Genomic DNA, 16,729 nt, shown 5'->3' with positions numbered 1-16,729 from the left:
AAAGATAGACTGTGATTTATATCATCTGATAGATAGAAACTGTTATAGTACGTACATCTCCCGTCCTGTCTTATTTGTTATATCTGTGCTTTGCTACAAAATATGGTACAAAATTGCTTAAAGCCCTGTTTCATTACTGCTGAGTAAGTTATTGGTACATTGTTTGTCACATTTTATTTGTAAGAAACTATTACTATCTGTCGGTTAAAGTTACTAAAACTAAACCAATTTCGATAGAAAATAAAAAACACAAAGTCAAGTCAAAATTATTTATTTTAAATAGACCGAGAAGGCACTTTTGAATGGAGGTAAATATTACAATATTAAAAAAAAACTGTCTTCTAGTGAAGCTATTTGCTCGTTCCAAAGTAGCTCATCCAGATCATTTCTATGGAGAAGAATGAGCTAAAAACTCTATAGGTTACTCTTTACCAATCAGTTGTACAATACAATTCTTGGTAACTCAAGATAAAGAATAAGAACAATAAAACTTATTAAACTTTGATTAAAACATCAGCCCTTCATATGTTTACTCATGATACATAAATATCGACAGTTTGTTTAATGATTCATTACAAACCAAGGCTATGCTTTGACGTCAACTTTTGCGGGATACAAACAATTCAGTCTGCCTATATGTAGAATTATTTATTCACATAAAATATATTGATATTTAAAGATTCCATGTTGACGAAAACGCATAGCCAAACTGTGCAGTCTTAAGCAGATAGTAATAATAATTATGGTATTTCATTTCAATGCTCTTTCTTCAAAAAAATGTATATTTGAAGTCTGTTTCAAAATGTCTGGATAGCTACTATGTACCAGATATATCAAGAAAGTAATTTGTATGAACTATCTGTCACATATATACATTTATCGGGTACTTATATGAAACATGATGAAACAGACGCTCAGTATATTTCTGCCTTAGACTGCACATTCCACGGTAGCACAAGGTTCATAATATCAAAACTCATTACGCTAACCATTAACACGGTGAGGGGACTCTTTTATCTTCTTTTATCTACTAACATGCACGATTTCTTTCTATTTAAATCTGTCCGTTTATTCGTAAAGAGACTCTGGGCTTAAAGGTACCGGCAATTACTCAAAGGAGGCTCCGGGCTCAAAACATTCAGTTTTAATTGGAGTGGTTCGTCTCAATTACGACACACGACGTGTCGCCTTTGAAGTTTGGCCCTATCTTAGAAACTCATATCGTGTTTAGATGAATTATCATGTTTTTTGATAATATTCACTGTTTTGGCGTAACTGTAGATAAATAATGATATGTAGTGGGTGTAGCTCTACTATTTACTAATGTTAGTCAAAAATTATTTAATAAATATACGTAACGTAAAATTTTCCATCACAACTCAATACATAAAACGTACACACACAGCTAAAATTATTTAATTAATTAAATGTCGTCAGAATTCTTTTTTCATCAAGTCCAAATAAAAAACCTACCGTCTCTTTAAAAAAAGAATCATGCAAGTTTACAAAAGAATTGACTATAAACAAAAACTTTGAATACGGCTTGCCTCATTAAAATCTTCCGTATCTTTGATTTTGTCTGCAAACAGCTAGGTGAGACGTCTCTGTGACACGAGAAAAATATCTCCCCGACGACGTCCTTTGATGGCGAGCTAAATACTTCAGGATGAGCACTTTCAGCTTTGGTGAAAACGTGGACGCGCCACCAAAGGGATGAAATTAAAGCCCTAATGAAATAAAAAAAAAACAGCTCACCTTATTTAAATGTTTCAATTAAAAAGTGACAATGTTTTGTAAACCAAAACCTAAATAAATATATTTGTAAACATATAATCAAAATATCTTCGTAGATGACATATCGGTGAACAAATCAATATTTTAATTTACAGGTCTACTTCTAATTTAAAACCCCCTGCTATAGTGCTTGATCCAAAAACACCTGCTTCCCCAAATAACAATGATAGGAAAAAAATATCTGTAACTAACGCTCAATGTAAAACACCACCACCAGAGACACGTTTCAAGGGACATAATACTAAATCAATTGTCAACCATACTATCAACGTTGATATGAGACAAAGGAGCGAGAGTTTCGATCTCAAAGCTAGAAACAATAAACAATTTAAAATCATTGGCAATGCAATTTCTTCTGAATCTGCGAGTACGGAATTATTGGAAAATCAAAATCAACTTATATGTGAATTTAAATCACGAAACAAATCAAAAGCTGAAGCGGATTCGGGATCTGAAAAAGAAGACAATGCTGTGTTGCCAGTAGAACGTAAAATTGATCTCGGTAAACAAAATGACCAAAGAGTAACCACTATTGAACAAACAAGTAAAACTGTAACTACAGGTTCATCCCTTTTAAATAACACCAACAGTGCACCTAAAAAAGTGTTACCCACACCTACTCCAAAACCGATAGCATATGTGTCAAAGTTTATTCCTGAACCTGATGAAGACCACATTGACTCAATTTATGCTAACAGCTGCGTTAAAGTAGATGATTATCCCAAATGTGATGCAACTGAAGACAACATATACGAAAATGTTAGTAGGAAACTAACGCAAGATGATGATAGTCTGGATTACGGTGGTCCTAAAACTGATTATGTAATTATGGATAAATTTAATCATCAACAATTTCATAGAAGTGCAACAATATCGGGAAGTGTGGCAAAGTATGAAATGCTTTCTAAAACTACGGAAAACATTCAAACTATTTCTTCAGAGGGTACTTACGAAGACTATGTTTCAATGGGTGGTCTGCAGCAAAACGAAAAATCGTTGTCTGTTCAACTCAATAAAACCGATCTCGTTCATCTTAGGGGTGATATTGGATGCATTTATGAGCCGCCAGAATATTTATATATTTACGAAATAAATCCACAAACATACCGAGGAAATGTTCATCCTTTTACTAAGAAGAAACAGAAAGCCAAGCCAATGCCTTGTTATTGTCACGAAGATCCAGACAGAGAGGAGAAAATAAGAGAAAGAATAAACCGTGCTCGCCACTCAGACGGCAGCCAACTATTGTATCACAGCTGTCAGGATATTTATGTTGCCATGAAAAGTAAAGAGGGAATTTATTCTTCTTTGAATGATTTGTCGACGGACAGAGTCATTGACTCTAATGAGGACATCAATGCAAACGATGGTAGTGTTCTACACAGGTACGACAATAATGAGAACAATGAAAATAATGAGAACAACGAGTCAAACCAAGACCAGACCAGAGTAACAGGAATACTTAAAAAGAAAATGACACATTTCAAACAACTTTTTGTCGATTGGTAGGACAAAAAATCTGCAAGTAATTTAAAAGTTCTCTCGTAGGTACCTATTACCGACGTATGTACATATATAATTATATCTTAGTACCATTAATAATGTTATCTTTCTTATTTTCATTATATGTATTATATTTTCTCGCTTTTGGTGGTGGTAAAGAACTAATGTGGTGTCTAACATTATTTACAATATCATATTAAGTTAAGTTAAATTTTGTTTTACGATTTGTTTTATTTTTTGTCGCTTTATGTGTTTTACAGGACACCAACAGAGACCCAGAAAAATACTAATAATATTGATAGCCCTTTAACTCCATCTTCATCGTCTCTAACAAAAAGTCATCCTCAAAGTTTTGTCAAAAAGCTTGCTTCAAAATGCTTGGGCCTAAAAGCGAAATTTAATTCAGCTCCTAATATTTCTAATAATGCAACGGAAGTCGATGTGAAATCGAAACAATCTGAAAAAAGTAACTCAAATACAATGCTTATAGGTAACAGTAAGTTCTTTAAAATGTTGTCGAAAAAGGAGGAATCTGGCGAAATTGTTTGTAACGATGAATTCGATACTATATCACTAGATAGGTTAGGCACATTAAACAGAGATTCCGTTGTTAACCGAAGTAACAGAAGCTGCCCTGGATTTAAAACATCTTTACCTAATATATCAGAAAATAATGAGCTTAGTGATTCTCAAGAATCTGTTGCAGGATCTATTGTGATTACAGAAATAGACTATAGTGATAAAAGTAAAAACGATTTGAAAGTAAACGAAGCTGTTAATAACACATTGAAACTGAATATATTTGAACCAAGAGAAGCAAATGACAGGAAATCAGTTATATCTACAGAGTCAACACATTTAGTAAACGAATGTTACGAATCTTATGAATTTTCTAAAACCGGTAGTGGTGGAAGTAGAAAAAAGTTGTCGCTCCCACGGCCTCCTCCAAGACACAACTTAGCTAGTTCAGGTAGCAATGAAAATATCTACGAGAATGTTGTGATGGAAGTCAAAACTATACCAAAGCCTGCTGCAAGAATTCATGTCCCCGTGAAACCACTCGATGAAGTTGAAAGAAAAACTTTGTATGAGAATATAACTGTTATTCAAGAAAGGAAACCAGAACCTTTGAAAAGGACTTTCGTACCTAAAAAACCAAGTTCCGACAGTTTTGATGATAAATCTTCTATTCGCAGTAGATCATCCACGTTATCCTCAGATTCTATGATAGATGAAACAAATCTTGAGGACATATTACTTTCTGAGAAGTCAAAATCTTTTCGACATCGTAAAACTTCACCCTATTCTACTGCGAAATCACAAATATCAAGAACTCAATCAACCGCATCGGATTCTTCAGACCTGACAGAAGCTAGTGCCTTAGAAAATGTTGATTGTAGCTATGAAGTAGAGGAGAAACCATTGTACCTATCCATGACTGGAACCCTACCAAACAAAAAGACAGAAAAAACTGACAGTAAAAAGGTTCTATTTAGACATAAAACGTTTACTAACATTGAAGTAGATAGGAATTCAGTAAAGGTAAAAGATTTACCCCAGTGGAACAATACATTTTTAAAAGAAACTTTGGCTCATTATCACATTAGAGGTACCGGACACTGTATTTATAACGCCCCTACAGTTAAAGAGTTCATTTACATTTTTAACAGGGAAACGCTTTATAGTGATGTTCCACCATTTACTAAAGTCCCTAACGACAAACGAGACAGTTATTTTGAAACTGCAATATGTTTTTGTAGGCCCAGACCTCCTAAGTTTCACAGTAGTGCTGAAGATCTTTTGGACAAGAATACCCAGCCTGAAGATGCTCAAGTTACTATCGACTTTGAAGCGCTTAAAAACAGAAATGAAATAGTATCATCGTCATTTAAATGCTATTGTGATTCCGGTACTTGTACGTTGCATTCAAACAAGCGCGAGTCTCCTGTAGACTTAGTTGTTAAATTTTCAGCTATCAAAAGAAGTATTTCCACGCCAGACATCACATTAGACTCCTCTCCTTATTCGACAACAAATAAATTACCTTTACCGAAAAATAAGTCAGTACCGAATAATTTAGAAGATCCGTACGCTGTAGTTAATGTTGATGATATAATTGCGAGGAATGCCAATCTAACTCGCAAAAATTCAGACCTGGAAAGTCCAGTTTACACTCCTATGTCACACCCCTCTACTCTCTCCTCATCGTCGTCTGCACGTCCTTATTCTATCAAAGATATTGCAGAAGTTATATCATTAAACTCACATTCAACATCGACAACCTCTACTATATCTCATGCTTCTGGTGTGCATTTGCCTGTTAGAAAATCGAGTTCCTCGGAATATTCCGGTCACTGGTCACTTCATACTTGTAACTCTAACGTCACAATCAAATCTGACGCGTCATTCAAGTCTTGTATTGACTCGTCAGATGATTCAGACGATGGTACCTTGCATTCGGACGAAGAAATATCCGACGCAGAGACAGTAAAGTCAGAAGTAAGCACGGCAAAAAGACCATGGATCCACAGCGACTCTTTCAGATTTGGAAGTAAATCTAAACCTGAAATTGATGTTATCGTTGAGGAAAATAGTAGCGAAGACAAATCAGAAGTTTCTTCATCGAAACATGAAAGTGGTATTTGCTTAGTAGAAGGTTCTGAGAGTTCATCGTCTGAGTGCGAGGATGATAGTGGTATTCCGAGGGTCGATACGGATGTGTCGCTTCGTTCTGCTTCGCTTGAGCGGGGTTCGGGAATGGTCGGGGGTGTTCGCAGCGGGTCGGGGCGTCGGCGATGGGACGAGGCGGAGGGTACCAGCGAAGGCGATGCGCTGAGCGTGTCCAGTGCAGCCTCTAGCTGTGCGCCTTTACTTCTGGCGCATCATCACGAGTACAGCAAAGTTTCGGTAAGAAATATTCAAACATTTTGACTTTTTACATAACTATCTGCTCTCTTTAATATTTTGTCTTTTCTACCAGTACATGTCTTAAACTCTCCAATTTCCTGCATTATCTTGGTGTTTGTACGATTGCAAAAAAATATAATTTCACGCTATGGCGATCCAATATGATGTTTTTATATTTGTACACATTCACGTAGTTTGTGTTTTTTGATATTGTGTCCCCTTATGAATTCCGATCCTGACTCAATGATTTTCTATGTCGGAGGCCCAGTGAATTGTAGTATGACATTTTAATTTATAGAAATCAACATTGTGTGAGACTTTGAGGTGATTAATATAACATAATATACACAAAGCATTACTTAAATTGAGTGAACTTTGAAAATACATGTAAGTAAAGGCTAAAGTTTAGTCGTTAGTAAAGACAGGGTCTAATTGATATATTTATTGCTTTGCTGTCATATGAACATGCTACTAATTGGTTGTGGGAAAAATGCTCGTAATTAAACACAATCAAGGGATTAACATTCTGTTGTGACATCTGCATCGTGCTGATGAAACGTGTCCAGTTTACATTATATGCTTGGGATCTTTTCTTGGCTTTGAAAGTACTATCTATCATATTTTTCCTTTCGTACTACCTTTACTGCAGTCCTAGTTACTGCTAGATATAACTCAAAGCGACAATAAACGAAATAATTTACACCATTGTAATCTTTGTTTCATAATTCATATTTTAATTGCGCCACAAAAACTCGGAAGTCCAAATTAAGACATTTTTCAAATATAACCATTCCGTATGAATTGTTTTTGATAAAATTGTTACGTGATTAACACTAATTAGTTGAATGTATTTGAAGAACGAATCGGAAACATGCATTTCAATGTTGTTTATTGTAATTACGAGAACAAAAGCCGTGTAATTAATTTGTGTTTTGTACCACCCGATGACCTGTTGCACGATCGCTGGGCGTCACGCGAACTCAGGGAAAATTATAATAATAAAAATGAACATTTCATGTCACGGAATGTCGTCACGAAATGACACAATCATTGTAAATGCATACATAAAACCACAATTTGGTTTCTAAGCACCAGTTACCATGTTTAAAGTTAAACTATATTATTCATACACTGATGCTCACGATTTAATATTCTCGAAATCGACTTTCCTTCACTTTGGATTTAAATTGAAATCGTGGAGACAAATAGTATTAATATTAAATAGTTTAATAAGTACTAAATAAGTACTACGTAGAAAAAGCTACAATAACATTTTTCATTCGGATTCTTACTCATAACTGTATCGGGAATATGCATACTAGAAGCAATTACTTCATTCTGTTTGTAAAGTTAAGGAAACAGTACCCTTAGTACGAGTTTGTTCAGCGCTCTAATTGGCTGGCTCGAATAAACCAACCAATCAGCGCCGAACGCGCTCTCGTTTCGATTACTTTAAACGTAAAGCAAACTTGTACTAAGGAAACAGAAAACTCAACTAACCCACATTACAAAAATAAACTATTAACAAATGTAAATCGTAATGACGTCTAAGTTCTAATAAAAACTGAATAAAAAGTTCGTGAGAAAAGTAATTAAGTCTGCCATATGTTTGTGCATCGGATGTTTGTGTACCAGACGGTTGATTAATTTATTTACCCGATCTTTAATGAATTGTGTCACCTAAGTTTTAATTTCTTTGTATGCAATGTGCCTTGAACAAAGCAATGGATATATCTTTGTTTGGTACTACTGTCTTATACCACATATTACATGTGCAAGAAAAAGTATTTGCAAACTTGGAATGAGGATTCTTTAGCGTTTACCGAATAACAGAAGTCCGTGAAATCTGTTTTTATATCTTCGAGTGTAGTGTGAATATCGTAAAGTCCTTAATCATATCTTAGCACATAATTTCTCAGTATCATCATGTCTGCAGTAAAATGTGTTAACCGCCACTTATCTATATTTAGTTCCACATATGCAGCATTGTTCATAACTGGTACATCTCCTGACGGCCACATGGTACGACTACGCGATGAGTTGACGCAAAGAAATTGGGCGGTCAGTCGCTCCGTCGCGTATCAAACCGACGCCTGCGTTCGCACGCTCCAACACACTCGATTACAATCGGGAATCGAGATATTCGCGCTATCGATTAGTGATCGATTATCGTGGAAAATCGATTGTTATGTGGTTCTTAGTGCTTGTGTGTGTGATGTGTTAGTGTTGTATGTTTGTGTGTGAAGTGCGTTTGAAGTGGAAAACGCAGTGTGTGTGAATTCAATGTAAGTTGTAACCTTTTGCATTTAGAGTAAACTTTATTCGTATAATAATAAATATAGTCTGTTGGAATCAGTATTGATAAGAGAAAATTCTGTTTCTCTAAATTAAATAAATTCGTAATCGATGTGACTCATTTAGTTTTTTTTAACATAGTTAAAAACAACCGAAATTAATAAACCGAAAGCCGTACAACGATGCAAACATTAGATTGTGAGTTAGATAAAGAAGATACGATGACGTTACATCGCTATAAAATCTCCGAGTCAAGGGCCCAATAACCCAATTCCGATGTGTCATAATACAAATCCACGTGTTGACTAAAATATCTCAGCTGAGAATCACTTTATAATGATAACTTTCAAAAGTTAATTGTTATTTGTTACTACAACCCGTCAATCATTTTTCTGCTATGATGACCAGTCAAATCCAAACTAAAAGAAATCTTAGATCCTTTCAAGTAAAAACTTTATTTGCTTTCCTCTGTATTCCACATTTGTTAGCCTTTATTATGTCAGTATCCTTAGCATGAGTTTGCTTTACGTTTAAAGTAATCGAAACGAGAGTACATTCGGCTTACTAAGGGAGCAGTTTCCTATACGAGACCACAGTCATTTGGAAGGCTCGTATACTCGAAAGGCCTATGAGCTTATAGCCAATTCAGAAGTTCGTTAGTTACCTCCATTCCAATAGTAAAATCCATATTCTCAGCATTAACATCACAGAAACTTGACATGTTTGTATCTACACGAGAACACATGTTTTTCTCTTGTATTCTAAATTCATATACTATCAGTGGTCCCGAAATACAGTCCAGTGATGTAATTGCAGAATATTTTGTGATCATTGATGCTGAATGTTTAGCGGGCACGGAAATATCTCACGTCTGGCGTTCAGCCAGTGGTATTCATGTTTACGCGGATGCAGTGACAGTTGACTACGCGTATTTCCCTGCAGGTGTTTATTGAGAATTAAATGTTGTTCGTTTGTTTGTAGGTAGCTATTGAAAATTGATTTTATTATTTGAAGTCACTTAGTCATTGATGCTTTGAGATTTTTCATTATTGATGTTAGTGTTCTCTTCTAAATCTACCGTATTATTATTTGGCCAAGTGTCTTCATTAGCTGTATTTTTATCTGTGTCTCGCCCAAAATTTTTCGTCACAAATTCCTCAATTGTTTACAAAACATTGCTTTCATTAAATATAAATGGGTTACTAGGATTGAATGTTGATCTAAAAACCTTGTCCTCATTTACTTCTTGCGATAGTTTGGTATTGCTATGTGAGTCACAAATGTATGTTTTGTAAACTTTGATTATCTGGTGCGAGCTTTTAGATACTCATGATTCACAGTGTTAGGGTTGAATTTTGTTGAAATCTTAGTCTGTTTACGTGATATTGAGTAAACAGTTGCGGATATAAATTAGTCAATGGAGTGATAAATTGACTGGAGTACAACCATTGATCTTTCGAACTTGTAAACAAGCTTAAGATTGAAAGCATAAGTACAAACAGACAAGCAGATAAACCCACAGCTATAAGATAAAGGATGTAATGTAAACGATTTTCCTTGACATCAAATCATTGCAACATTCTCAGAACAAGCTCAATTTTAGATTGTAATCAACGAACAATAAACGGTCCATTAATGAAACTATTCCTACCTATCATACAGTCGTCAGTGTAACGATTGCAACATCAACATGTGGCTAAACAGATGACCAGCTAATATACATTGTATAAAATATAAATATAGATACCTATTAGTCTATGGACGGACAGATAGATGATTTCATCGTCACGATGTGGGTTACGGGGATCCGGAACAGCTTTTACGAAAAATAATAAATAATATGTGCATCAGCATCTTATTTAAGACTCTTATATCCGCGTTGCATAAACAGATGAGAATATTCTTGGCGATGGAGTAATGTATGCGAAGAAAGCCGAAGAGTGGATCTTAGCAAAATATTGATTTTAAAACAATTAAGTCCGTATGATCAGTAATGGCCACTCTACCTTACCTTTGATGGATCTGTTTCTAATGTGTTTGTTCGTCAGGTTGAAAGCCCTCATCAATTTTCCAATTTTCGTTCTTAGACAGAAATGATCCGTCAATTAAGAATACATAAATTCTTATGAGACTATCAAGATCTGCAAATTGATGTATTTTTCGCGATACGACCTTGGCTTCAAATAAAAGTGATCTAAAAGTTTGTACGCTTGCAAAAACATTACGTGAAATTTCAGTCGTATCATCTCGTGCAATTCTTTTCTTTGTCGCGCTAACAATTTTGACGTTAATAAAGCCTAAAAAAAAACAATCGTTTTTTTAATAAATGGTGCGTGATTCGTAATTCCTTGGTTAACTTTACAGTAATCAATAGGCAGCTTGGCAAAACAATTTGTTACAATGTACAATTTTACTGTTCATAAAAGGCCCTTCGTTGAGCTACTGATCCATCCGTCATGTGCAACAAGCCCCATCGGTCACGGTCAATATCCCTCGTACAAATCAATGGTGTGTTCCGGCGCCATATTAATCGCTGTCGCGCGTATCAACGTGCGCTTGCGCCGCCAATTTATATCTACCAGCCCTTTGATGTACCACGTTCTCCCAGTCTTTGCTTCGTGGAAGGGCTTTGAAATTCTCATGTTTGTATTGTTTTTAGGTTTATTGCTTTATGTGTTAATCTTCCAGTGAGAGATGAGGTGGTCTTATACTTAACTGTTGGGTTTGGTTCGGAGATAATAACTTCAATTTTGTATTGCGGTTTAAAACAAGGATATTAATCCCTCTTTAAATGCACCAAGTTTTCATTACAAAATAAATTGCCACCTTCACATAATTGAATTATTAGAACACGATTTAAATTAAATCGATCGCGGTGACAGGTCGTTCGCCAACAAAGCCCTCTGAGTGCTTCGAAATTGCCTCAACGAATTTCCATCGGTCAAATTCCCATATTCCGCGTAAATTACACAAAATTAATTGGCGTTAAGGGTTATTAAAGGCGGCTCTGACATAGAATATTGGGCTCTAAGGGAAATAATATAGGAAATTGAACAAGCGTGTTTTGTAGAAATTAGGTTGGGTCATGCTGCGTGTAATTACCATAAATGGGTGGTAATGGGTGTTCACTGTGAAAAGTAGTTCGTGAAATCGTTACGTCATAGTGTAAACATGATAAGGAAAAAATATGGGACACATGTCATGAGGATATTTTAATCTGTTATTGTTAGCTCAATTCACTGCCATGTAACTATAGAACCTTTTACATATCAAACGTGTTTTTGGTTTCTCTACCACCATTCCTTCCCTAAAAATCCCGGTTGTTATGACAAAAACAAGTGTATTATTATCACACAAACAAGAATCATAATCTTTCACCATTGTTGCGTTAAAAGCATCCCATTCAAGTCTTACACCACTTCCCTACTGAACCAGTCCGTAAATGGACCATACAGCCCATACACCATAGAACGTTAAACGTTCAAACGTAAACATGACCGTTTTATACACTGTTTACTGTTTTCTCGTTTACTATTGCAATTAGTAAATTTGTAAACCGAACTCCTTTATATAGGGCAACATTTAAAGCGTAATGGCTCCCAATGTAATTTAATGACAGATTAAATGCATTATCACGTTTGTGTTGCTAGCGTAAGCTGTACTTAATTCCACGGGATTTTTGGTGCTGGAAATGATCGTTGAATTTACACTGGATTCGGATTTCCATAACCGCTTTGTGATAAAATTTGCTTGTTCGGAATTGATGTTATTGGCGAAAATAGCTCCTCTAATAGTTGTTTAAATCTAATTAGTATAGAAGCATTATTTGGTTCTGTATTTAGAATCCTAATATCAGGTAATATCAGGTAATATCAGGTACTAATTCGGTATTTGGCCTTTTATCGAAATATTCGTATCATATTGCGTACCGACATTATAATTTCGAAAATTCCCTGAGAATTCTCTTGCAATCCGTTTTAGTCTGCCATCTGTAGGCTAATAGGCTTTTATGTAGAAAATTGTCCATTCAGTGACCGGCTGCAACCAATTTACCCCTCATCCGCGGGCCAGGATTGAATTACTTGGGCCACTTGGGCCACGTGATGGGATCCAAGTGGTTAAAGAACAGCGATTTTGGGATCTTAAACCTATTATAGGTTATAAGTTTTAACGGAGAAGCAAAGATTGGGAGATAGACGATAATTGACGAGAACTTTCGCTAAAAATTGGTTAGTATCTGTTTTTAATGTTATGTCAAAAGTTACATCCTTACTTTTATTTATTTCCGCAGTATAAATTTTTGATATTTTCTGACATATTAAGTCTCATCCAGTGCATAAGGAACTATCATTATTAAGCTAACTCCTACGTCTTGTACCATCCTTGCGATGTTATCCTCATCGCCATTCAAATTCCCTATTACTCAATTGCGGGCACTTATCTCGCTTCTGCGATGACAACGAGATGTAACAGAAATAGACGCCTATTTGATTGCTATTCTCGTAGATAGACAGCCTTCTAAATTGCTCATTAACGTTCATTTGTATCGTCAATTTAGATCAGGAATTTGTATTCGGTTGTATTTAGGTATTGTGTTGAACGTTTCTGGGAAAGGATGTGTTGATTTCTAGTTGGGTATGTCATATTTAACGTTTCAAATTGTCCTGTTTGTTGCGTTTTGTACCTAATTACCTATCCGATAAATAATTACAATAGGAGTATCTAGTATGTAGAGAATGTCTACTATTGATAATCTTGGATATTAATCTACCTCAACCACAAAAAGTCCTAATATCACCTGTTCACCTTAATAAAAATTATCTTACTCACGACACCATGTCATACTACAATTCACTCCAAAACTTCCTAATCCTACACATCACCTGTACCTCACCGACGGCCACCATAAAATGACTCGTGTGTATTGCAGCCGACCCCTCCCAAGAAACCTCCACGGAGGAACTTGTCAGTGTCCCCCACCCACGCCAACTCCCCTTCTTCGGGGTATAGCTATGAGCTGAGACCCCACGCAAGAAGTCAAGACGATCTGGATGACATACAGGTAATTTTGTCACGTGTAGTGTAGTTTCTTTCGATAATATCCCCTTTTTATTAGCTTTCGAAGGATTTTCTAAAGGTGAGAGTGTCTTTTAAAGACTTCTGTCGTAGTTTTTTTTTAATTAGATGAATATTCTTTTCCCCCTGCACTTATTGGATTACGGTTTATATTTATTCTGTTAATTATCTTCAATACTGTTATCATAAACGCGTTCAAAATTGACTTAATAATGGTAAATACATTCGTCTATATACTGCACCAGTTTTGAGTGCATCAAACGTTTAAATTTTTTGTTGTGGAGGAAATATTTGTGCGGCTCCAACGAACGGACTACCGGCTAAATATGAAGTCATGCGCAGTGCACATGAATTTTAATGTGGAACGGTCAATGTTAATGATATTTAAACAATATGAAGTCATGTTTTCCAAGTATAGTCATTTTATTCCCGTCTAAACGTGCTTATAAATAATATGTGAACATAGAATCTAGGTCTCATTGGTATTCTTGTTGACCTTATTGTGAGACTCTATGTTGAAAATAGATCCCTTAGTCGAAATCTTAAAATAAACAGACAATAACTTAGAAAATACGCAATTATAGAGAAACAAATTAAAAAAAGACAGCAGTAACCAGTAGCAGATTTTGAAATCAAGTAGCCAATTAACCCTAATATAACCAATTTCTTGTTACAGGGTGCTAAACACTACCTCAAACACGGTCGGTCGGTGGACCAATACGTCGACGGCAAACTATCATACTCGGAATACGAAGAGAATCACAATTCGCCCAGAGTAGCCCCAGTTCCTAACCCAAGGCCCAGCCTCAAACATCGCTCACAACCAGTCGCCATCACGGCTATGTACGAAAACGTAGTCATCAAAGAACAAAACCCCAGAAGAAAACTGAGAAGAAACAACTTCGCCCCATCACACGACAACTATGAACCAAGAATGAACGACAATAGAGTAAGAAAGTACTCGAACCAAGAAAAGTCTTCCTTAGAAAGTTTATTAGACGATCAGTCGATGAATAGTCCGAGCGATTGTGAGCGGTATTATGACGGAAAAAGGGCTTCGATTCCGTTGTCACCGACGCATTATGAACAGCCACCGACTCCTGATCATCCACCTCCTTCGGCTAAACAGGCTGAGAACTGCATACACGAAAGGATCAGGCCTTTGAGCCAGGTTAGTCACAAATAGAAGTCTTGTTTGTAGTCACTTTGTTCTTTAATTTACGATTACTGTATTTCTTTATCAGTTTATCGCATAGTTCTTCGTACTTCATATCGGTTCCATATATTGTTTTTGTGTTAAAACGAAGATAATTGTCGTATCAAATATTGTAAATAATTTAGATGTACTAGTCCGCGTGCCTTATCCATTTCACTAAGACTAAATATCTTCCTTTTAACACTGGTTTGACAATGTACAAAAAAACTATTCACTATTTACGTGACTAACCTGTACCTAATAATGATACCGAGGAACCTTTATGAATGTATCTTTCTACCTTTCCTATCATGTCACAAAATAAGTAATTTACTGTAATAACACATTAATGACAATAGCACCTCTTTAACCAAGCACAAACACCTTTGCATGAGCATGAAACTAGCAAAAATTTAATTTTAAATTATTTTAAACCTATTTTAAAACATTTCAGCTTATAATGGAGGTTGTAGAAGAGATAAGAATTAGACAAAAGTCCCAGAGTGATGTAGTGAATAGCTGATGTTTATATGTCTAAATTAAGCGCCCTAGTCGTTCGCCCCGTTCAAGTCTTTAGTCATCTCGTTTTATTGTATTGAAAATGATCGATGACGAAAAGATACAACTATATTATTTACTGTGTAAACTTTTAATGGGTCTATTTCACACTTAATGGTGCTCATAAAGTTATTATTAAAAAAAGTATATTAGTGTTTTCTGTAAATAGAATATTTTATTTCGCTTAAGTATTCCGTAAGGTGCTATATTTAGTTTTTATTATAAGAAATTGAAATCGTTTTGTGATAATTTGTTAAATATATGAAATAAAACTGAATTTACGACATGTTTTAGGGCATTTCTCGATTTATTAACAATGCATTTACATAATAGAGCATCTATGTGTTCTTCAAAAATATCAGAACCGTCCATGCATTTCTATGACTATTTATTTTGTTATAACATTTAATGCATTTACTCCTAAACGATGTCACAAAACGATTTTAATATTTCCATATTAGTTGTAGTAAGTGTTATATTTTACCTACATGACAGTATATTCAGTATGTAGTTGATTTATCTTAATTTTTAATTTTATTTCCTTTCAATTTGAGTATTATTATATCTGTTTTTTAAATTGGAAAGACAATCAGACTGATATTATTATTCAAAATGTATCGTCAGACGAAAATGTGAAATTATTTTTTTAGTATAAGTTTTTATTATTGTTTAAGGCTTCGTGTATTGATTTCTTTTTATTTAGTTACGCAATAAAATATATTATTTTACTTGGTTTTGTTTTTATTTTTTATTGTTTGCGTATTTCTTTCTTTGTTTTGCTTATTTTTGTTAGAATAATGTAGAGTTATATAGTCCTCCTTACCGATTTCGGTAACGGCGACCTCACATAAGCTATTTCATGTTATTACACAGTACAAAAACGTATTATTTCGCCCGTGAATAGTTACATAGCAAAATTAACTAAGAACGCCTGAACAAAAGCTAACAGCAATGCGTAGGTGGCGTAATTGTTGCTTTTATAATTAGTCCTATCGCGGCTGTGTTTACCACCAAGATTACTAGGTAGCCGCAAGGTCTCTTGTCCAATATGTTACTTAGGAACTAATGCTAATTTGTTGTTTTTTATTTTTTTAAACAGCGACATTGATTGGGCTAATTATACTTTACGCATCAGTACTGCCATCTATTGAGCACGATAGGTAGTTACTTGTTATGATCGATTGAAAGTTAATTAGCAAATAAAATTAAATGAGTAAAACCTGTAACTATGTAAATATAGTTTATTTTAATAACTATACATTTATTATCGCATAACGTTATTATTAATTTGTGTAGTTAATTATTTTAAACTGAGTTAATTAATGCGGAGCTAACTTCGTGCGCCTGCTCGTTACCGAAGAGCAATGACTTAAACTTGCTGGTTGCATCAAAGTTTCAGTA

General features: G+C 35.0%; 1 protein-coding gene across 7 annotated transcripts in view; it reads left to right on the top strand.

Moving 5' to 3' along the window:
* LOC118271185 (uncharacterized) overlaps positions 1 to 16,729 on the top strand; it is a 132,257-nt gene that overhangs the window by 25,947 nt on the left and 89,581 nt on the right. For 6 of the 7 annotated variants that reach the window (XM_050696049.1, XM_050696047.1, XM_050696045.1 and 3 more), the window contains 3 exons: positions 3,558 to 6,204; positions 13,430 to 13,561; positions 14,252 to 14,746. In XM_050696049.1, the coding sequence (XP_050552006.1) occupies positions 3,558 to 6,204; positions 13,430 to 13,561; positions 14,252 to 14,746 (3,274 nt within the window). The remainder of the gene's footprint in view (positions 1 to 3,557; positions 6,205 to 13,429; positions 13,562 to 14,251; positions 14,747 to 16,729) is intronic. The other variant, XM_050696050.1, reaches the window with a different exon arrangement.

The sequence above is a fragment of the Spodoptera frugiperda genome, chromosome 9, assembly GCF_023101765.2.
Source record: "Spodoptera frugiperda isolate SF20-4 chromosome 9, AGI-APGP_CSIRO_Sfru_2.0, whole genome shotgun sequence".
NCBI lineage: Eukaryota > Metazoa > Arthropoda > Insecta > Lepidoptera > Noctuidae > Spodoptera > Spodoptera frugiperda.
The sequence above is the reverse complement of the archived record's forward strand: the minus strand, read 5'-3'. Positions and strand labels throughout refer to the sequence as shown.